Below are 25,000 nucleotides of genomic sequence, written 5' to 3' on the forward strand. Positions count from 1 at the left end.
ACCATCACCTCCCTGTCGTCACGGTAACCACAACAACAACCATCACCTCCCTGTCGTCATGGTAACCACAACATCAACCATCACCTCCCTGTCGTCATGGTAACCACAACAACAACCATCACCTCCCTGTCGTCACGGTAACCACAACAACAACCATCACCTCCCTGTCGTCACGGTAACCACAACAACAACCATCACCTCCCTGTCGTCATGGTAACCACAACATCAACCATCACCTCCCTGTCGTCATGGTAACTACAACAACCATCATACACGTATCCCTGTCGTCATGGTAACCACAACAACAACCATCACCTCCCTGTCGTCATGGTAACCACAACATCAACCATCACCTCCCTGTCGTCATGGTAACCCACAACAACCATCATACACGTATCCTGTCGTCATGGTAACCACAACAACAACCATCACCTCCCTGTCGTCATGGTAACCACAACAACAACCCGTCATACACGTATCCCACAATGCTTTGCAGGTCGTGCGGAATGCATCAGAACAAACATTTATGGTCTGTGTATAAAAATCAAAATCAAATCAAATCAAATCAAATCAAATCAAATCAAATCAAATCAAATCAAATCAAATCAAATCAAATCAAATCAAATCAAATCAAATCAAATTATATTATATTATTGAGTGGTGTAAACCACTCCTACAACTGGCTTTGTTAGTCTGTGCAGAAAAAATGAGCATGGTTGCTATGTTCACCCTGTTCACCCGGGTGTGATTTCATGTCAGACATGATTTCATTACGTCAGACCTTACACCACTCAGTTCACACGGGTGTGATTTTTTATTAAATTTGAGGAGCTTTTTTCCACGCCGAGGACGAATAATAAATAAACAAATAGTAGGCAGAAGTTCTACTGGTAGTTTTTAATTAATAACACATGGGCGCGTTTCGGCCTACTATGCGTGCGTGCGTGTCTACCTCAGTGAGTAGTTCCTGGTGAAGTCAGCCTGTCTCTCCTGGAGGATGTCGTAGATGTTTGGCTGACGCAGGAACGCCACGATCTTCTCATTGTACGCTAGGAGAGGATGGTTGATTGATTGATTGATTGATTGGTTGATTGATTGATTGATTGAACAGGAGGATGAATTCTACACAATTCTCTAAAACATACCAGTACACTTATATACACACTCTACACTATATACACATTACACATACACTTAATGGTCCTCATTCACAACGGCGTTTACGCTCATAAAGTGACGTTACGTGAGCGGAGCGTGAGCGGACAGGCATTTACGTGGATTCCCACATTACGTGGGAATTCATGAACTTGAACGTGAACTTGACGGTGACGTGGGTTGGTCGGAAATTCCGCTGAAAGCTGCGCCACCTCTCATGGTCGTGTACGGCTTGCGTAGATTTATTAAGAAGGCTTTAGTCTTCATGCTGAATCAATTAAAAGTCCCCAAATCTCAGATAAAATATGTAGGCATGTGTCCCCAACATTGGTCGCACATAAAATAATTATAGCCTATATAAAAGCCAAGTATCACTTGTATGCCTAAATGCATGCATTCTAGAGGCAGGTTAGCCTAGAGTGCCTTACAGAAACTACCCCTGCAAGCCCGACACCTTTTTTATTTATTTATTAGGATATTTCTAGCATGCGCGATTGCGCTGCTCACTTGACAGCTTTCTACTCGCAGTGCAACGCGCTGTGAGCTTGTAGATCGGCTCTCGCAGTCTCGCGCTGCATGTTAAAAAACAAACTCACAATTATAATAAGAACATACACTTATCTGCATTCTGCACTGTACGAATCCAACGTTGTTTAGTGTAGTAATGTCTGCAGTATAGGCCTATTTAAATTGTTTCGTTATGGAGCTCCTTTGAGTCAGTCTGACTGTCGGTGCGTGTGTGTGTGTGTGTGTGTGTGTGTGGGGGGGGGGGGGGGGGGGGATTAGCCCTATATAAAAAATAGAAGACCACATTAGCCTATTTGAATGAATGGCATCAGCGTGTTTGAAAGTCGGCCAGTCATATCATAGTTTTAAGCCAGCTCACCTCCACTCGCGCTTGTTCACAAACATGACGGACAGACAGACAAGAAAGGCTGTTGATGATGATTATTATTACCACTGTAACTCGCTGATCAGCATGTTGACAGAGACTCAGCCAATTAAAGTTTCACTTAGGCCTAAATGCATTTGCTGCAAGCACCTATCTGCCTCCATTTGCGTCGTGGTATTAATTTATAATATGTATATTGATCACATGCGGACGCCACACAGAATAGCCAACTCTTACCTGCAGCTGAGGAAACATACAACGTAGTTGGATCGAATGAAATATAGCCTTAAGTCCAAATCCCACAAGAAAAAAAAGAAAGAAAATATGTCCTGTGTCCATGCATGTCCATATATTTGCTTTCCAAATCCGACAGTGCAGGGCAGGGAATCAATCACCGCAGTAGACTAATCAATAGGGCCTTTTATCATTGCCGAGTTTTAATATAGCATTTGGTTGTGTGGTGAACAGTACAAATTAACTTCTTTCTCATTATGTGAAAGTAACTGTAACATCAGTTAACTTATTAACGTTCTGACATTTAACAAGGAGTGAAGCAATGCGTGCCAAGTTGGCAAGTTTCGTTTATAATTATATACAAAACTCGCGCTGTTTGCTTGAAGATCTGTCCGTGCAGAGACCCGCCTGTCAAAATTAACTGCTCTACAAGCTCATCGCGGCTGTTGTATATAATTTAAAGCCCGGTGCAGGCTATGATGACGTATTTCGATATTTCCTGTTGCCTTATATGGTGTGGGATGGGCGTTCTAACCAGGCGACACCAGGCGAATCGCTTGGGAAAAATGCGGAAAGGCTACACTCTGCGATCCGCACAAATGAAGTGATTACACCAGCTTCCCTGAATAAGACGGGAGCAAATCGCAGCGTGATCGGACAGAGAAATACGATGATATTTAGTATCTGTATACGCTTCCGTTACACTCTGGCGTAAACGCCGTTGTGAATGAGTACCATTGTCTCCACCAGGCCGAAGGCATGGGGAGAGAGTATGTTTTGCACTCCGTCCGTGTGTGTGTGTGTGCGTCCGTCCACATTTCTGTAGATTACTCGTACACATTTTATCCATACATCACACAATTCGGTATACACTATCTCCATAGTCATGTGATCAACACGGATCTGCACCATTTCCCATCTTCCTTCCTGATTGGCTAAGATTCGCTTCCAAAGCTCACATGATTGGTCCGTTTCGAACAAAATGCCACAAATCACAAACACAGTGTGCAATTTCCGTGAAATTATACACGCACATTTCCACTAGGCTGAGGACGACATGACACAATTTATTTTCCAAACCAGCCTCATGGTGGCGCTATAACATGGCAATTCCTGTTTTTACCTATAACTGCATCGATCTGTGTACAACTTTGTATGCTACCTAGAGGCCATGGAAAAACATTTATATTAGTCGCACAGATTTCATCCAAATCTCATGCAAATCGGTATACATGATCTCTGTAGTCATGTGATCAAGACGAGTCTGTTTGATTTCTCAGATTCTACACTGATTGGCTAAGATTGCCTTCCAAAGTCTTCAGGAGTGGCCCGTTTTGTACAAAATGCTGCACATGTCCTGCTCATCCAGAATTCTATCCTCAGAGATACTATGAGTGATCTGGCTCTGCATTTCCAGTGTAAATTATGCGGAAACAGATTATTGATATCGTATTAATCCGTCCTCTCAACCTACGATTTGCTCCCGTCTTATTCAGGGAAGCTGGTGTAATCACTTCATTTGTGCGGATCGCCGAGTGTATCCTTTCCGCATTTTTCCCAAGCGATTCGCCTGGTGTCGCCCGGTTAGAAGGAACATCCACGCCCATCCCACACCATATAAGGCAACAGGAAATAACGAAATACGTCATCATAGCTGTTGTAATCTAAATACGGGACCCTCGTCTGGGTTGACAGACAGGTAGTGTGTGCAGGCTGGGTGGTGTGTGACAATCCTGTTGAAGTATTACTTTGGTACGGCGACTGCGGCGGCGGCCGGCGGGTACCCGGGAGAACAAATTAACGAGACACGAGACAGTATCACGCTAAGGTTCACAAAGTTTATTACACAAACATGAAACATATATAGTGCTGGATCATAATGACGTAACAATAAGATATGAGACAGAAGAACGTGCCTACTGCAGCAAGGCTGACCTTGCTGTCCCCTAGATGTCTCTCGTAGCCTATCTATAAAGAATGCTACAGTACCGGCAGTACACAATACAAATCAAGTACACTGTATCTCAAGTTCAAGTACATAGACTAAGATGTACTGTGCATGGGCTAATATCACAACAATAGCCTGCACGTAGAGGATTCCCAAGCTTTAAATTATATACAACAGCCGCGATGAGCTTGTAGAGCAGTTAATTTTGACAGGCGGGTCTCTGCACGGACAGATCTTCAAGCAAACAGCGTGAGTTATATGTAGGCCTATATAGTTTTAAACGAAACTTGCCAACTTGGCACGCATTGCTTCACTCCTTGTTAAATGTCAGAAGTTAACTGATGATACAGTTACGTTCAGTTTCACATGTAGAAAGAAGTTAATTTGTACAGTTCACCACACGACCAAATGCTCGGCAATGATAAAAAGCCCTATTGATTAGCCTACTGCGGTGATTGATTCCCTGCCCTGCACTGTCGGATTTGGAAAGCAAATATATGGACATGCATGGACACAGGACATATTTTCTGTCTTTTTTTCTTGTGGGATTAATTCGTTTTTGGACTAAAGGCTATATTTATTTTATTTATTTATTTGACAGGGACAAAGCTCATTAATCAACATGTCAGTTTTCACCTCAATGTAAATGGGCCAGAGTTAGCCAAAGCTAATTTCCATCTGTAGTCCCTGGGCAGGCTCTTAAAAAATGAATGATAAAAGAAAGACAGTGTATGGTGTGCCAGCACACAACACCATGCGTTGATGCCATGTGTGCAATGTGCTAGCACCCAACACTGTCCGTACAAAAACACAATACAATACAGATAAAAGAAAGACAGAGTGTAGTGTGCCAGCACACAACACCATGCGTTGATGCCATGTGTGTATATGTGCTAGCACCCAACACTCTGTCCATACACAAACACAATACAATACAATACACTACAGGAACAGATCAACATGGTACAGGGGACAGAACAACTACATAGTGAAGTGAATAATGACACCAGTGAGAAATACTAAATGGTGCTGATAGTTACTCATGATTACAGATTTGAATTGTTTTTAGCCACCTTTTCAGGTTGAATTTGAAGGTCAGATAGTTGGAGGTCTCTCTTACTTCTGTGGGGAGACTGTTCCAGTGATGGGAGGCTCTAACAGAGAAGACTGTTTTACCAAACACACTACGTCTGATTGGCATTTCACAGTCTCCTCTGGTAGTTGCCCTGGTTGCCCTGTCACCACTGTCCCTTCGGCCTATGAATTGTTTCAGTGGTGGAGGTGCCAGTCCATTTAAGATCTTAAAAATGAGACAGGCATCTGAAAAGTGTTTAAAGCTATTAAAATTAAATAAGTAAAATTAAATTTCCTCCGATCCAACTACGTTGTATGTTTCCTCAGCTGCAGGTAAGAGTTGGCTATTCTGTGTGGCGTCCGCATGTGATCAATATAAATTAATACCAAGACGCAAATGGAGGCAGATAGATGCTTGCAGCAAAGGCATTTAGGCCTACGTGAAACTTTAATTGACACATGCCTACATATTTTATCTGAGGTTTGGGGACTTTTAATTGATTCAGCATGTAGACTAAAGCCTTCTTAATAAATCTACGCAAGCCGTACACGACCATGAGAGCTGGCGCAGCTTTTTGCGGAGTTTCCGACCAACCAACGTCAGCGTCAAGTTCACGTTCAAGTTCATGAATTCCCACGTAATGTGGGAATCCACGTAAATGCCTGTCCGCTCACGCTCCGCTCACGCTCCTCTCACGTAACGTCACTTTATGAGCGTAAACGCCGTTGTGAATGAGGACCATTCACTCTATACACTCTACACTATATACACATTACACATACACTTATACACTGGAGACAGTTAAATCTAGAGGATGAATTCTACACCTCCTAAAACAGTTAAATCTAGAGGATGAATTCTACAACTCCTAAAACAGTTAAATCTAGAGGATGAATTCTACACCTCCTAAAACAGTTAAATCTAGGATGCACTGAATCACCAAAGCACCTAAAGCCTAAATTCAACTGTTATGCATTTTGCAGAACTCTGAGAATATGCAAATGTGATGCATTTGTACAATCTCCAAGTTACGGATATGTAAAGGTCCATTTGGTTAGAATCTGAGCCAGTGATTCTCTCAACATGTGGTACGCGTACCTTCTCCGGTACGAGACAACACACACACACGCGCACACACACGCGCACACACACACACACACACACTCACTCACCCACTGGCATGGCGTCTTGGTTGTGCTGCCCCCTGGTGGTGGCAGAGGTGAACGTGCTGGAGGGGCGTGGCAGGACCGGGGGGGCTGGGTTACGAGCCTCCTCACCCACCTTGGGGGGGGGGGGGATACGATATACTGTTACGTAGTGGTTCTCAACCACCGGTGGTCCTTGAGGGGGTTCCAGGTGGTCCCCATGCAGCTGAATGATGGAGAGTGTTTCCGTGTGTCGACTAGTTTACTAGTCGACTAGTAAATCCACTAGTCGACCTTGTTGGTACTAGTTGACTAGTTGATAAGAAAGTTGTTTTGTTTTGTTTTTTCCTGATTTTGTAGGCCTCAAGATCAGGTAGATTATAGTTATAGTCACCATGTACACAGTTTTTCAATGTAAAAATATGTATTAAAAAAAAAAAAAGTTAATTTTTTTAATTTATTTTATTTTTTACATAATAGGTAGTTAAACAACTAGTCGACTAGTCGACTAGTAAACTAGGCAACTAGGCAACTAGTCAAAATGACTAGAAGTGAATGCCCTAGCGTGCGTGCGTGCGTGCGTCTCACCAGTCTCCGGGGGCTGACCTCTCCAGCGCTGTGGCTGCGTTGACGGGTCAGGTGTTGGCGGTGAGCCAATAGGATGGCAGGACGCACACTCTGCACCGGGAGGCGAGGGTCGATGAAGGTCGTGGAGCGACAGTTATGATCCACGAAGAACGGCTGAGAGGAGAGAGAGCAGAGCTTCTAATTAACACATTTAGACCTGAGGATGATTCTACAAATGTCTTCTAAATCCTGACAGATTTCAGAAAAACCCCATGTTTCTCTGTCGGTGGTTCTCAAACTATTTCATGTCAAGGACCCTCAAAAACTATATGTAATTAAACTATATGTAATTAAACTATATGTAATTGGCTGCGACCCCCATCTGAAAATATGTAGTTCCCCCCAGAAGCAAATATTTGAGTTAAAAACATTCGCTCTGAAAGAATATATATTCAAAGATTTGCGCCACATTTTCACGATTTTTCAAAAATAGCAGACCTACAAGCTCGTAGCGCGGCACTCGTAGATCTGCTATTTGTCAACAGCTAAAACATAACATAATGCTTAAAACACCAAAAGGGGTTCCCGCATGAATCTTGCGTGAATCTTGCATGAATCTTGTATGAATCTTGCATGAATATTGCGTGAATCTTGCGTGAATCTTGTGAATCTTGCATGAATCTTGTATGAATCTTGCATGAATCTTGCGTGAATCTTGCATGAATCTTGTATGAATCTTGCATGAATCTTGTATGAATCTTGCATGAATCTTGCATGAATCTTGCATCTTGTATGAATCTTGCATGAATCTTGCATGAATCTTGTGAATCTTGCATGAATCTTGTGAATCTTGCATGAATCTTGTGAATCTTGCATGAATCTTGCATGAATCTTGTATGAATCTTGTGAATCTTGCATGAATCTTGTGAATCTTGCATGAATCTTGCATGAATCTTGTATGAATCTTGCATGAATCTTGTATGAATCTTGCATGAATCTTGCATGAATCTTGTATGAATCTTGCATGAATCTTGTGTTCGGTTCTTTTGGGCCATCAGTTAAAAACATCAGTAAAATTCATGGGTATAAAAAGTTCTGTTACAAATAATGAGAACTGTGGATGTTTAAAAATGTTTACTTCATAATTGTCCTATTTCATATTTACATCATGCTTAATGCGTTTGTTGTAGTGATTATGGTGGTCATGAAACTCTTAAGTGCTTGTGAGCATGCACGGCTGCACAGGTAGCTTGTATGAAGGTATTAATAGTATTAGTAGTTCATAGCAAATGTTTGCTATGAACTACTGGTTACTAATGCAGCCTGTTTAGCAGTGTAGTTGTGTGATTGTAAACATTTACCACGTTATGTCTGCATTTGATACATAAATAAATAAGTATTAAGCAAGCTACGTGTGGCGTGCAGTGAGAGCGCTCTGGCTTTAATTATCTGCTGCAGCCTGGCTAGCGTTTGGCTAGCGATGTTAGCCGTGGCCAGCGTTAGCTGTTTAAACAGTTTACTCTGTCAACACACCTAGCAGACGGTAGATGGTGGAGGAGTCCTGTACTGTTGCGTGGTGGTCCATGAAGAGTCACAGACTCTGTGCCATAGTAATACTGAAGCACCGCGCCATGGACTCTGTGCCATAGTAATACTGAAGCACCGCGCCATGGACTCTGTGCCATAGTAATACTGAAGCACCGCGCGGACTCTGTGCCATAGTAATACTGAAGCACCGCGCCGGCCGGACTCTGTGCCATAGTAATACTGAAGCACCGCTCTGTGCCATAGTAATACTGAAGCACCGCGCTGGCCGGACTCTGTGCCATAGTAATACTGAAGCACCGCGCCGGCCGGCGCGCGTGTTAGTGAGTGAGAGCTGCATGCGTTCTGCGCAGGCAACCAAGTGAAATACATTCTGGGAAATGCAGTTATACTAGTTGTATCCAGCCCGCTGTAGTAACAGAGAAAGTGTGCATTGTGTTTACTTTATTGTATATTTCAAGGTACATGATGTGTGTATATGATATATGAATATGTATATATATGTATGTTTGATTATATGTACTGCATAGTGTATACAGGGAATATATTTATGATGCCAGTTTTCTTTATATTGCAGTCTGTATCAGTAATGAGAGGAGCTGTGAAATAATGTTTGCTTAAATTATAGTATATATTCAGTGCGAATGTGGTGTATATATATTGTGAAAGTCTGTTACAATAACATATTGTAATGTTTATTTTATGGTTATTGCATTTATATTCATAGAATATTATTGTGATAATTAGTGTTATTTTTGAGTGGTGTAAACCACTCCTACAACTGGCTTTGTTAGTGCAGAAAAAATGAGCATGGTTGCTATGTTCACCCTGTTCACCCGGGTGTGATTTCATTACGTCAGACATGATTTAATTACGTCAGACAGGCTATATTACACCACTCAGTTCACACGGGTGTGATTTCTTATTTATTTCCAGGTTTATGTCACATTTTGTGACAATAAATCTGACTAACACACACACACACACACACACACACACACACACACACACACACACACACACACACACACACACACACACACACACACACACACACACACACACACACACACACACACACACACACACACACACACACACACCTTGCCCATGTGGTCGTGTTTCATCTCCCAGCCCCTCGGCAGCTCCAGCTGTTTGTTAGAGAACATGTTGAGGAAGCTGACCAGGTCTCGGTTGTGTTGGTATCGTTCCAGGTGGTGACCGTCTCGACGCACCTTACTGACCATGTGCTTCAGACACGTGTTGGCTGTGAACATACGGTAGGCACTCTGAGGGGAGGAGAGGAGAGGAGAGCAGTTCATTTAGAATGGAGAGGAGAGGAGAGGAGAGGAGAGGAGAGGAGAGGAGAGGAGAGGAGAGGAGAGGAGAGGAGAGGAGAGGAGAGGAGTTCATTTAGAATGGAGAGGAGAGGAGAGGAGAGGAGAGGAGAGGAGAGGAGAGGAGAGGAGAGGAGAGGAGAGGAGAGGAGAGGAGAGGAGAGGAGTTAATTTAGAATGGAGAGGAGAGGAGAGGAGAGGAGAGGAGAGGAGAGCAGTTCATTTAGAATGGAGAGGAGAGGAGAGGAGAGGAGAGGAGAGGAGAGGAGTTAGAATGGAGAGGAGAGGAGAGGAGAGGAGAGGAGAGGAGAGGAGAGGAGAGGAGAGGAGAGGAGAGGAGAGGAGAGGAGAGGAGAGGAGAGGAGGGGATGGGAGGGGAGGAGAGGGGAGGAGGAGAGGAGAGCAGTTCATTTAGAATGGAGAGGAGAGGAGAGCAGTTCATTTAGAATGGAGAGGAGAGGAGAGGAGAGGAGAGGAGAGGAGAGGAGAGGAGAGGAGAGGAGAGGAGAGGAGAGGAGAGGAGAGGAGAGGAGAGGACGGGATGGGAGGGGAGGAGAGGAGAGGAGGAGAGGAGAGCAGTTCATTTAGAATGGAGAGGAGAGGAGAGGAGAGCAGTTCATTTAGAATGGAGAGGAGAGGAGAGGAGAGGAGAGGAGAGGAGAGGAGAGGAGAGGAGAGGAGAGGAGAGGAGAGGAGAGGAGAGGAGAGGAGAGGAGAGGAGAGGAGATCATTTAGAATGGAGAGGAGAGGAGAGGAGAGGAGAGGAGAGGAGAGGAGAGGAGAGGAGAGGAGTTCATTTAGAATGGAGAGGAGAGAGGAGTTCATTTAGAATGGAGAGGAGAGGAGAGGAGAGGAGAGGAGAGGAGAGGCAGGCAGGCAGACAGACAGGTCTTACGGGGTTAGAATGCAGCAGAGTGTAGAAGTCAGGGCTGGAGAGGAACTTGGCGCTGGGAGACGTTAGGAGGAGAGAGAGACGAGTCCTGGAGCTGCTCTGAGCCGCGGAGCTGTCCCTACGCAGGTCTACACACACACACACACACACACACACACACACACACACACACACACACACACACACACACACACACACACACACACACACACACACACACACACACACACACACACACACACACACACACACACACACACACACACACACACACACACACACACACACACACACACACACACACACTTTTAGGGCTCAAGCAGTGAATCCGCTTAATTTCAAGGACCCCCAGTTTGACATGCACATTTATATTGTAAAATCAATGTTAATTTAACTCTGAGAGAGTTTACAAATGGAAACCAATGGACCTGTCAGGGCTCTCAGAGTTACGGACCCATAAGACGCGATCCATACTCCTATTTTAGAGCCGAATAAAAGTCGTTTCGGCTCTGTAGAGCCTACAATGTGACGTCATTTGAGGTTCGGGGGGGCGGGTACCGTCGTAAAGACGTTACTGAACATTTCTGACGAGCCAAAATCATTTCGGCACTACAGCGGTAAAATAGGAGTATGAACCGGCCCTAAGGGTACATTTGGTTCCATTTGTATACGCTCTCAGAGTTACAGACCCATAAGGGTCCATTTGGTTCCATTTGTACACTCTCTGAGTTACAGACCCATAAGGGTCCATTTGGTTCCCCCTGGAACTCCCTCAAGGACCCCTGGGGGTCCCCGGACCCCACTTTGGGAACCATTGAGCTACTGTAGTCACTATTCATTGATTCACCAACAAGACAAAATCCATTTGAAAAATATTTATCACTGTTCTCAGGTCGAATATTGATATGAGATTAATATGTGATTAATTAAGATTAATTAATTACAAAGCCTATAATTAATTCGATTAACATTCCCAGCCCTATTTTTCATCGGGGAGCATTTTGACTAAATCAGTGTATTTTCTCTACAGAAGAAACATGAAGGAAAACAAACGATGTACTACATGTATTGTATTACAATAGGAATACATATTTTTCTTGTACTTTTTTCCCGGACTGTATGCAGTACATTTACTTCGGGACGGTTTAAAGTGTATTTTGGAACGGTTTCCGGGACGTTGGTGAACGTCGGTTTGATGATCAACTTCTTTAGCCTTTTTGCTTCGGCGGGGCTTTGTCGAAGAAGACGTGCCAGCCTGGGATTCAAATTCAACTTCAAGCCTCGTCGGCCTCTTGATCCAAGAAGACGTGCCAGCCTGGGATTCAACTTCAAGCCTCGCCGAGGGTTAGGGTTAGAGCCTCTTGATCGAAGAAGTGGCTGCTTGGGGCTCAACTTCAACCATTTGCGGCTTCGTAGTGGTTGCTTTCGTCGGCTTCTTCTCGTTGATCGAGTCCTTGTTGTCGTCCAAGTGAAACGTCATCCTCAGGCTCAGAATCCGTCTCCCCAGGTAACTTCTTTTTTCTTTACCCAATAACGTGCCATGCATTCAGCCAGTGTCTTTTGACCCTCACCGGGGAGAGGTGGGCGGGAGGGAAGCTTTGTTTTACGTCCTGTAAAGATGAGTGATCTAATGTAATCAATTAAAAAGCTTAAATTAAGCTTAAATTACTACCTCAGCCCGAGGTAGTTGCCGGATGGATTCCTTCTGACGGAGTGTTCCGCCAAAAGCAGTACCAGTGTTAACTCCCGCCGTCGCCCTCTTCTCTTACGCCACAGGAAGGTGGCCCCGCCCCCTCCAGCCGCCACAGACGCGACGACTGCGACGACAATAAGGACGATGTTGGGTCTACCGGGGGGCGGGGCCTCGGTTGGTTTTGGCGGAGGCGTGGAGGTGACGTTGTCACCAGGTTCCGTAGGGGTGACGTCAGCTCCTGGAGTTTCTATCGTAGGTGTGACGTCAGGCTTGGGCTCAGGGGGTTCAGTGGCGTTGAGCAGGACGGTCATTCTGGAGGAAACGGTTCCCGAAGTACGATTCGTCAGTGAACACAGATAGCAGCCGCTGGCCTCGTGGACACAGAAGAGGATTATCAGGATAAAGCACACATGTGGACGGACTGGCGTCTTGAAGACTCCTCTGCTTGACCCCTGGTCTTCCTGGTCTTGCTTGTTCAACAGTGTTACCAAACTGATTATGATGGACCATGGATGAAGGATGTAACGGCCACAGACATCAAGACACGACCTGGATATCCCCTGGGAGTAGGAGTCTGCCCCTCCTCTCTGGGAGTAGGAGTCTGCCCCTCCTCTCTGGGAGTAGGAGTAGTAGGAGTCTGCCCCTCCTCTCTGGGAATAGGAGTCTGCCCCTCCTCTCTGGGAGTAGGAGTCTGCCCCTCCTCTCTGGGAATAGGAGTCTGCCCCTCCTCCCTGGGAGTAGGAGTCTGCCCCTCCTCTCTGCTTCCCAGACCTGCTCTCTCTATCCTTGGGGGTTTCGTCCCCTCCAGACCTGCTCTCTCTATCCTTGGGGGTTTCGTCCCCTCCAGACCTGCTCTCTCTATCCTTAGGGGTTTCGTCCCCTCCAGACCTGCTCTCTCTATCCTTAGGGGTTTCGTCCCCTCCAGACCTGCTCTCTCTATCCTTAGGGGTTTCTTCCCCTCCAGACCTGCTCTCTCTATCCTTGGGGGTTTCGTCCCCTCCAGACCTGCTCTCTCTATCCTTGGGGGTTTCGTCCCCTCCAGACCTGCTCTCTCTATCCTTGGGGGTTTCGTCCCCTCCAGACCTGCTCTCTCTATCCTTGGGGGTGTCTTCCCCTCCAGACCTGCTCTCTCTATCCTTGGGGGTTTCGTCCCCTCCAGACCTGCTCTCTCTATCCTTGGGGGTTTCGTCCCCTCCAGACCTGCTCTCTCTATCCTTGGGGGTTTCGTCCCCTCCAGACCTGCTCTCTCTATCCTTAGGGGTTTCGTCCCCTCCAGGCAGCATCTTGTAATTATGTCTCAAGGCCCGAGGGGAGGATCCTGGATGGGGTTCAGGACATCTACTAAAACCGATACAATTTCAAAATAATTTATACTAATTTAACTAAACTAATCATGTCATCACAGGGATGACATGATTACGTAGAATAAACACTGGCCTTATTCAAACTGACTGGCAATTTCTGCAAGAAATATGATTTTGAAAGATTTGAGTAATATTGTTATTTGTTAGTCACTCGCTGGTGCCATCTAGTGGCTGGGAACGCAAAGTGAAAGCCGTTCACTCTAAAACAGACAGAAAGTATTAAATCGGCGCGTGTCCCGCGAATGTTACTTTATTCACCAAACAGGAAACACTCGGATATCATTACATAACTAGAACTGCACTCTGTCGAGTGGATATCATTACATAACTAGAACTGTACTCTGTCCAGTGCCTACACTAGGCCATAAATGGCCTACTAGTGCGCAAGCAGAGCGCGCAAGTACTGTCGACCGCTACAAACTGTCAAATCTCAGTTTCTCTGTGAAAGAACGTTTGAAATATTGAATTATTAGGTTTAGCTATTTGCTACGTACCTAGTTTGTGGAGGTAAAAAAGTAGTATTGTGAAGTATAGTAAAAGTTTCTATCTATAAAATAAATTGTGCCATATCAAGCACAAGTAGTCATTTCGATGGTGACGTATATGTCGATCAGGTGGATTAAAGGAAATGCCTCTATAATTTGTAAATTGATTAGCGGTATACTGTGGTTACTTTGCGTATGCCCCGTTTGATGCGTATGTATCGTAGCAGCATATGACGTCAGGGTATAACTGGTACAACTAGCTCGCAATGATGACGTAATAAAGATGTGGATTAAAGGACCCAATGCCAGGGTGTAATTGGTTTTCGATGGTGACGTAATGACGATATGTTTTAGTGTCGGGAGGATTAAAGGTAATGCCCCTATGTATACATGTATGTAATCTGACACCACTGCCATATCAAGCACAAGTAGTCATTACGTCATACGCTGGCACGGCGCATACGCATCAAACGGCGACATACGCATCGAAGCACTGGACGAAAACTATTACTTGCGCGCTCTGCTAGCGCACGTTATAAAGTATACCCAACAGACATGACAGTGTGTGTGTGTGTGTGTGTGTGTGTGTGTGTGTGTGTGTGTGTGTGCGTGCGTGCGTGCGTGCGTGCGTGCGTGCGTGCGTGCGTGCGTGCATGCATGCATGTGTGTCTTATAGACAGGCTGTATTTCAGTGCTTATTTAAAGTGCTGAAAGCAAATCGTGTTAATTTATTACATACATGTTTTCTATTCTTCAATAGCTAAAGTATAACATAATGCTTAGTTAAAACACCAAAAGGGGTTCCCGCCCAGAATGGGTTAAACGACATACATTGGACCACAATGCATTGCAGCGCGGTGGGACGGCCTACCTGGGATAGACGGCTGCATGTCAGTCTCGTCCGCCGCCGGAATCTCATTGGCTGGCTGCTCCTCTGGCCTGCTGTCATTGGTTATCGTCCTTCTGATGCTCTGATATCTGTGGGCGGGGACATGTCCAAATATGGAGATACAGGAGTTGTCACGTGTGGTCATTATAACCAGCGGACCCCCATTATAAATCATACGCCAGGGACCCCCATAAGAGAAGATTTTTACGGCTCTAGCAGTGATTCTCAATCCGTTTAATTTCATGGACCCCCAGTTTGACATGCATTAGTCTACGGACCCCCATTTAATGGCATTTCTATCTCTGGGACCCCCCATTTATATTGTAAAATCAATGTTAATGTAACTCTGAGAGTGTACAAATGGAACCAAATGGACCGAGGTTCCTAATTGGCATGTAGCTGGGGACCCCCTGGAACTCCCTCAAGGACCCCTAGAGGTCCCCGGACCCCACTTTGGGAACCACTGTCTTACAACAATGCATATTTAAACCACAAATATGCAGCATGTGATCACTGCATTCTGACCAGTTCGAACTACTTTGATGATGATTTGTCTATTTAGAATTAGATCATAAGTAAGAGATAATGTCTGGCTAGGTGGTCGTTGTAGGGAGATAATTCACCTCCTTTATGTAAGGGATAATGTCTGGCTAGGTGGTCGTTGTAGGGAGATAATTCACCTCCTTTATGTAAGGGATAATGTCTGGCTAGGTGGTCGTTGTAGGGAGATAATTCACCTCCTTTATGTAAGGGATAATGTCTGGCTAGGTGGTCGTTGTAGGGAGATAATTCACCTCCTTTATGGAAGGGATAATGTCTGGCTAGGTGGTCGTTGTAGGGAGATAATTCACCTCCTTTATGGAAGGGATAATGTCTGGCTAGGTGGTCGTTGTAGGGAGATAATTCACCTCCTTTATGTAAGGGATAATGTCTGGCTAGGTGGTCGTTGTAGGGAGATAATTCACCTCCTTTATGTAAGGGATAATGTCTGGCTAGGTGGTCGTTGTAGGGAGATAATTCACCTCCTTTATGTAAGGGATAATGTCTGGCTAGGTGGTCGTTGTAGGGAGATAATTCACCTCCTTTATGTAAGGGATAATGTCTGGCTAGGTGGTCGTTGTAGGGAGATAATTCACCTCCTTTATGTAAGGGATAGTCTGGCTAGGTGGTCGTTGTAGGGAGATAATTCACCTCCTTTATGTAAGGGATAATGTCTGGCTAGGTGGTCGTTGTAGGGAGATAATTCACCTCCTTTATGTAAGGGATAATGTCTGGCTAGGTGGTCGTTGTAGGGAGATAATTCACCTCCTTTATGTAAGGGATAATGTCTGGCTAGGTGGTCGTTGTAGGGAGATAATTCACCTCCTTTATGGAAGGGATAATGTCTGGCTAGGTGGTCGTTGTAGGGAGATAATTCACCTCCTTTATGTAAGGGATAATGTCTGGCTAGGTGGTCGTTGTAGGGAGATAATTCACCTCCTTTATGTAAGGGATAATGTCTGGCTAGGTGGTCGTTGTAGGGAGATAATTCACCTCCTTTATGTAAGGGATAATGTCTGGCTAGGTGGTCGTTGTAGGGAGATAATTCACCTCCTTTATGGAAGGGATAATGTCTGGCTAGGTGGTCGTTGTAGGGAGATAATTCACCTCCTTTATGTAAGGGATAATGTCTGGCTAGGTGGTCGTTGTAGGGAGATAATTCACCTCCTTTATGGAAGGGATAATGTCTGGCTAGGTGGTCGTTGTAGGGAGATAATTCACCTCCTTTATGTAAGGGATAATGTCTGGCTAGGTGGTCGTTGTAGGGAGATAATTCACCTCCTTTATGTAAGGGATAATGTCTGGCTAGGTGGTCGTTGTAGGGAGATAATTCACCTCCTTTATGTAAGGGATAATGTCTGGCTAGGTGGTCGTTGTAGGGAGATAATTCACCTCCTTTATGTAAGGGATAATGTCTGGCTAGGTGGTCGTTGTAGGGAGATAATTCACCTCCTTTATGTAAGGGATAATGTCTGGCTAGGTGGTCGTTGTAGGGAGATAATTCACCTCCTTTATGTAAGGGATAATGTCTGGCTAGGTGGTCGTTGTAGGGAGATAATTCACCTCCTTTATGTAAGGGATAATGTCGAAGTTGGCGATAAAGGGGGTCTGACCTGCGGTTCAGCTGCTCCATCTGCTGGCTGGAGCTGGAGCGGTGCAGGGTGTGGGGGTCCCCGGGGGTCCCCGGGGGTCCCGTGGGTCTCTGCCATGTGGTGGTCCGGTTCACATGGTCCACGTAGAAGATACGCCCGTGGCTGTCGATGCGCGCCTCCCAGTCTGGTGACGCACACACACACACGCATGCACGCACGCACGCAGGCAGGCACCCGCGCGCGCGCAAGCGCACACACACACACACACACACACACACACACACACACACACACACACACAGTCGTTATAAACACAGGCGATCAATAAATAAATGTAATCATCCACGCTGGTACAAACATGCGCTGCCCGGGGAAACACAACTACCCTTTTGAAGTGACGGTACACACAGTAACCAGTTAACAGTTTCTACAATATTATTTTCCAAAAGTAAAAACCCTTTGTCAAGTCCCGCCCCTGGTTGTGCCCCTCTTCGCACCCATTGGTTGCCGTTTCGTGGTTGGACAAAAACCCTCCCTCTAGGCCCAGGCCGTGGCTCAGCGGTCCAGAGGCACCTTGGCTGGTAACCCAGTCTGGCAGTGTGCCGCGGGTTCGACTCCCGATCCCGACGGCCTTTACTGCATGTCACCCCCCCCCCCCCCATCTCTCTCCCCCATTTCCTGTCAGCCTACTGTCTGTCCCTCTATAAAAAAATATAAAATAAAGGTGAAAGCCACAGAACTTTAAAAAGAAAATCCTCTCTCTCTCCATCCACTACCATTGAAATAAGGTGTTTTTCAGTTGCTTCATATTGATATTCTGTGAATTCAGTTATCATTTTAAACTTGGTGTCAGTAAAAAGGAACATCACAGGCGCAGCACGGTGACTGACTCATCCCGTCTTCATTCTAAGAAAAGATCCTATGTCAGACGGCCCACCGCGGTAACCGTCGCTAGTCGCGATAGAATTAATCATACCTCCCGTTGTTGTCGATCGCCTCTAGAGTGTTTTGGCTACATTTAGCTACTTCAGCCACACCCGGGATAGCATCCGGTCCGTCGGTAAAAGTGCTCCGCTGCTATAAATCGCTGAGCTCTCTGATTTAATGGATTAAATAACCCCGGGTTATTAAATAACCCTGGTTATTAAATAACCCCGGGCAATCGGAGTGTTAACATTAGTTGGACCTATCTTTCCTACGAGCGCACGCAATACACACACGCGCGCTCACGCACACACGTCACGCACACGCACACACACACTCACTGGTCGGCAGTGGCTGGTCCACTCTCAGGTAACGGTTGATGTCTTGGCGGATTGACGGCAACGAGACGACCTGGAGACCCTCGTTACCCTCTGTAGCACCTGCTGCACGCACACGCACGCACGCACGCACGCACATACACACAAGGTTTGTCCATATGTTGTCCATGTATTTGCCAGAGAATCTCTGTGTTTACTTATTTATTTATATCCATAATAATAAATATTTCCCTTAAAATCCTGCACTATTCACAAGTTTCACATATATTTAATGCATTTCTTAATAGTTACTGTATCGATTTCAAATCATTGAATTGTATCATAATTATCGGCATAATGAACCCAGATGGTCCATGTATCGTTTCTCCATAATGAACCCAGATGGTCCATGTATCGTATCACTATAATGAACCAAGATGGTCCATGTATCGTATCACCATAATGAACCCAAGATGGTCCATGTATCGTATCACCATAATGAACCCAAGATGGTCCATGTATCGTATCACTATAATGAACCAAGATGGTCCATGTATCGTATCACTATAATGAACCCAAGATGGTCCATGTATCGTATCACTATAATGAACCCAAGATGGTCCATGTATCGTATCACTATAATGAACCCAAGATGGTCCATGTATCGTATCACTATAATGAACCCAAGATGGTCCATGTATCGTATCACCATAATGAACCCAAGATGGTCCATGTATCGTATCACCATAATGAACCCAAGATGGTCCATGTATCGTATCACTATAATGAACCCAAGATGGTCCATGTATCGTATCACTATAATGAACCCAAGATGGTCCATGTATCGTATCACTATAATGAACCAAGATGGTCCATGTATCGTATCACTATAATGAACCAAGATGGTCCATGTATCGTATCACTATAATGAACCAAGATGGTCCATGTATCGTATCACTATAATGAACCAAGATGGTCCATGTATCGTATCACTATAATGAACCCAGATGGTCCATGTATCGTATCACTATAATGAACCCAAGATGGTCCATGTATCGTATCACCATAATGAACCCAGATGGTCCATGTATCGTATCTCCATAATGAACCCAAGATGGTCCATGTATCGTATCACTATAATGAACCAAGATGGTCCATGTATCGTATCACTATAATGAACCAAGATGGTCCATGTATCGTATCACTATAATGAACCCAAGATGGTCCATGTATCGTATCACCATAATGAACCAAGATGGTCCATGTAACGTATCACCATAATGAACCAAGATGGTCCATGTATCGTATCACCATAATGAACCAAGATGGTCCATGTATCGTATCACTATAATGAACCCAGATGGTCCATGTATCGTATCACCATAATGAACCCAGATGGTCCATGTATCGTATCACTATAATGAACCAAGATGGTCCATGTATCGTATCACTATAATGAACCCAAGATGGTCCATGTATCGTATCACCATAATGAACCCAAGATGGTCCATGTATCGTATCACTATAATGAACCCAAGATGGTCCATGTATCGTATCACCATAATGAACCCAAGATGGTCCATGTATCGTATCACCATAATGAACCCAAGATGGTCCATGTATCGTATCACTGTTAAAATGTATCGTTAACCGTAGCCTGTCAGCTGTTAGTATTAGTATTAGTAATATTAACCGTAGCCTATCAGCTGTTAGTATTTTAACCGTAGCCTATCAGCTGTTAGTATTTTAACCGTAGCCTATCAGCTGTCAGCTCACCTGACTCTCCATCTGGTCCGTGTAGAGCTCTTCCTACTTCCTGGTTATTAGCCACGCCCCCAGAAGCCTGCATCATCACACGCAGGGACCGCCTCCTCCAGACCTCCCCTCCCTCCTCCTCCTCCTCCTCTCCTCCTGGGTAGTGACGTGGAGCGGTTAATAGAACCAATCGATTTAATCTGTTTAAAATGATCGATCATCCTCCTCCTCCCTAACCTGACTCCGCCAGATGGGGCAGTAGAGAGTACACTGGGTTCCCCCCTCCTGCTCCCATCTGGGAACTCTCAGGCAGACTTGAAGCCCGGCCACAAAACGGCCTGGCCAATCAGCAGCAGCTAGAGGCGGGATAGCTGCCTCTAGCTCCAGTGTACTCTCTGCTGCCCCATCTGGCGGAGTCAGGTTACCTCCTCCCCCCCTGGATAGAACTACAATATGCTTAGATGATTTCTATCTAACCCATACATGGGCAACTGGCAGCCCGGGGGCCACACGCGGCCCCAACCTTCACTTAATGAGGCCCTCAGATTAATTTCGGAATACTGATATGTTATTGATTTCAGCTGTTACAATTCCAAACATGCAAACATGACCCGCTTTAATTACTTACAGTCTAAATGAGTAGCTTGCTGAGTAGTATTACAAATAATGTTATTGTCTTTCTTATGTCCAATATATTTGTATTTAGTTAAAATGACATTTCAGGATCCCAATTAAAAATAGCAAAAAATTATTATTATTATATTATTCAGGATTTCAATTCAAATATAGCAAAAATAGCTGATCTACAAGTTCAAAACGCGTCGCAATGCGACGCGTTTTGAACTTGTAGATCAGCTATTTTTGCTACGACATGCATGCAATGTGGCCCCTCTGGAGTGAGTATGGAAATATAATGGCCCTCTCCATCGTCAAAGTTGCCCACCCCTGATCTAACCCATGATTGATGTGTCAATCATTGTGATTGGCTCTGTGACCACTCACCAGCTGGAGCAGCAGACGTCCCTCTGTGAGGCTCAGACGTCCCTCTGTGAGGCTCAGAGACGTTTCTCCTGGTCGGTGCGTTGGTTTCACTGCTGGACGACTCTGCTCCTTCCTCCTCCGCCTTAGGAGCCATGATGTCCTCTCTGGTGTCTCTGGTGTCTCTGCTGTCCACCTCCTGGAGGACAGGAGACAGTGGATGATCAGAGCTTCCGATGCTCCAGACTGTATGACGGAAGCATTTATATTTGACTCACGATCAGAGCTTCCGTTGCTCCAGACTGTATGACGGAAGCATTTATATTTGACTCATGATCAGAGCTTCCGTCGCTCCAGACTGTATGACGGAAGCATTTATATTTTACTCATGATCAGAGCTTCCGTCGCTCCAGACTGCATGACGGAAGCATTTATATTTTACTCATGATCAGAGCCTCCGTTGCTCCAGACTGTATGACGGAAGCATTTATATTTGACTCATGATCAGAGCTTCCGTCGCTCCAGACTGTATGACGGAAGCATTTATATTTTACTCATGATCAGAGCTTCCGTGCTCCAGACTGTATGACAGAAGCATTTATATTTGACTCATGATCAGAGCTTCCGTTGCTCCAGACTGTATGACGGAAGCATTTATATTTGACTCATGATCAGAGCTTCCGTTGCTCCATACTGTATGACGGAAGCATTTATATTTGACTCATGATCAGAGCTTCCGTCGCTCCAGACTGTATGACGGAAGCATTTATATTTTACTCATGATCAGAGCTTCCGTGCTCCAGACTGTATGACAGAAGCATTTATATTTGACTCATGATCAGAGCTTCCGTTGCTCCAGACTGTATGACGGAAGCATTTATATTTGACTCATGATCAGAGCTTCCGTTGCTCCAGACTGTATGACGGAAGCATTTATATTTTACTCATGATCAGAGCTTCCGTTGCTCCAGACTGTATGACGGAAGCATTTATATTTGACTCATGATCAGAGCTTCCGTTGCTCCAGACTGTATGACAGAAGCGTTTGAACAGTCTGGCCACGCGAGACTAGGAGACTAGGAGGGATGGGGAGGCCCTAGACTAGGAGACTAGGAGGCTAGGAGGGATGGGGAGGGTCTCACCAGAATGGGTGGGAGTTGAGAACCGGTGAATGGAGACGTGTTCATTGCGTCCAGGTTGGGAGCCATGATGGGACTTCTCTGGCCCTGACACGAGCACTCTGCCCCGGCCGGGCCCTCTGCTGTCCTCTGGCCCTCTGGCTTCTCTGGAGACCCTCGGGAGGAGCGGGCGCTGGCGTAGACCTCTGTGTTGGCTGCAGCCCCAACGGCAGCTTGAACTCCAGCCTCGTGAAGACCTTCCCCCGTGGACTCACCGCCAGCTGCGAGACCCTCGGCCAACGTTGTTGAAGGTCCCGTCGCCTCCGCTCGATCCCCAGCGGTCTCCACACCGGCCCCGCCTTCCACCTTCACGGCCACGCCTTCCACCTTCACAGCCCCGCCTTCCACCTTCACAGCCCCGCCTTCCACCTTCACAGCCTCGCCTTCCACCTTCACAGCCCCGCCTTCCACCTTCACAGCCCCGCCTTCCACCTTCACAGCCTCGCCTTCCACCTTCACAGCCCCGCCTTCCACCTTCGCAGCCTCGCCTTGAATCCTGGAACCATCGGCGTCCTGCTCCTGATCCTCGCGTCCTCGTGCGGAACTCGTACGGGCCGCCTGCATGCCGTTGGCTAACCCCCTGGGTGGTCCCTGCTGGTCCCTGGGTGGTCCCTGCTGGTCCCTGGGTGGTCCCCGGGGGTCCCTGGGTGGTCCCTGGCCCGCTGTCGTCTCCTCGTCCTCATCGGAGTCGATATGCAGCATGGCGTTGAGACGGGTGTCCGTCGGGAAGCTGGAGCGCAGTTTGGGCAGCGAGGGCGCGGCCGCCAGCGACCGCTCGCCACCACCAGGGGGCGCCCTGCTGGGGGCCTCGATGGCGCCTCCGGGGCCCCTGGGGGCCTCGATGGCGTCCAGGTAGTCGTTCAGAGACACCTGCCGGGAGGGATGGAGATGGTTAAGTGTTATTGACCAGAGCGCTGCCCGGCTGCAGAGCACCGAGTCGGTAACGATGGGAGATGTATTTACCCGTTTCCACCCGTCTGTCTGTGTCCCTTTTATGCCCATATATGGAGTTCTGTGTCAGGCATGCCCAAATATGGAGTCTATGCAGACATATTTGTGATGTCAGAACAGGCCAGCTCCATATTCGTTGCTGTCGGGAGGAAACCTCATAAATCAGTGCTATTGAACACCCTTTACGTCTGAACATATTTAACTAATGAAAAGTAGTTAAAAACGCATAAAACAAACAGACAAAACCTCTTAACTCCATTGGACCCTCAAACTGTCTTCTAAAGCAGCTAATTACTTGCATCAATTACTTGCATGAGAATGCAAGTAATTGACAATATGTAAAGTCACAACACCAACTTTGATGAGGCCGTATTGCATCGTTTAACCCAGGGGTGGGCAACTTTGACGATGGAGAGGGCCATTATATTTCCATACTCACTCCAGAGGGGCCACATTGCATGCATGTCGTAGCAAAAATAGCTGATCTACAAGTTCAAAACGCGTCGCAATGCGACACGTTTTGAACTTGTAGATCAGATATTTTTGCTATATTTTAATTGAAATCCTGAATAATTTTTTGCTATTTTTAATTGGGATCCTGAAATGTCATTTTAACTAAATACAAATATATTGGATATAAGAAAGACAATAACATTATTTGTAATACTACTCAGCAAGCTACTAATTTAGACTGTAAGTAATTCAAGCGGGTCATGTTTGCATGTTTGGAATTGTAACAGCTGAAATCAATAACATATCAGTATTCCGAAATTAATCTGAGGGCCTCATTAAGTGAAGGTTGGCGCCACGTGTGGCCCCCGGGCCGCCAGTTGCCCATGTATGGTTTAAAAAATAGTTCTGAGGTTCCCTCCGGACAGCAGAGATATATGGGCCCTGTCCAGAGCCCGATCAGAGGCCTTTTGTGGCGGTTCTGGACAACCGTGGGTCCGACCGACTCGACACCGGGCACTGCACTCCCTGTGGGAGGGTGGAACGAACGGTTCTCCAGTAACGTGGATTACAGACGTACGGACGAATGACAGGAGACAATACATTCTGAACAGAACCACTATAGTTTTCTAGGGCCAAATACAGAACCTTTCTAACAGACCGAAGGCAATGGACCTTATTACTTTTGGAAAATAATATTAACCCATTTAGGCCTGATCTCGAAATTAAAAAAGATCTTCTAAATCCTTGGTATGAGCTTGTAGATCTGCTATTTTCCAATAGTTCAATTATAACATAATGTTTAAAACACCAAAAGGGGTTCCTGCTCAAAATGGGTCAAAGACACTTGGTTAATGTGTGGAACGTCACTTTAAAAGCGTAATTGTGTTACCCCGGGCAGCGCTGGTTGGCAGGTATCAATACACTTTGTGTTTCCCCGGGCAGCGCTGGTTGGCAGGTATCAATACACTTTGTGTTTCCCCGGGCAGCGCTGGTTGGCAGGTATCAATACACTTTGTGTTTCCCCGGGCAGCGCTGGTTGGCAGGTATCAATACACTTTGTGTTTCCCCGGGCAGCGCTGGTTGGCAGGTAT

The 25,000-nt window shown here is 45.8% G+C and overlaps 1 protein-coding gene across 1 annotated transcript in view; it reads right to left on the reverse strand.

The window, feature by feature from the left end:
• Window positions 1-25,000, reverse strand: part of LOC306917205 (E3 ubiquitin-protein ligase HECW2-like) — a 51,866-nt gene that overhangs the window by 12,033 nt on the left and 14,833 nt on the right. The window contains 10 exon segments of the mRNA XM_079495337.1: window positions 953-1,049; window positions 6,477-6,585; window positions 7,038-7,190; window positions 9,665-9,850; window positions 10,794-10,918; window positions 15,204-15,310; window positions 17,375-17,537; window positions 18,619-18,720; window positions 20,371-20,505; window positions 22,736-23,375. Coding sequence (XP_079351463.1) covers window positions 953-1,049; window positions 6,477-6,585; window positions 7,038-7,190; window positions 9,665-9,850; window positions 10,794-10,918; window positions 15,204-15,310; window positions 17,375-17,537; window positions 18,619-18,720; window positions 20,371-20,505; window positions 22,736-23,375 — 1,817 coding nt within the window.

The sequence above is a fragment of the Electrona antarctica genome, assembly GCF_951216825.1.
Source record: "Electrona antarctica genome assembly, chromosome: 24".
NCBI classification, from domain to species: domain Eukaryota; kingdom Metazoa; phylum Chordata; class Actinopteri; order Myctophiformes; family Myctophidae; genus Electrona; species Electrona antarctica.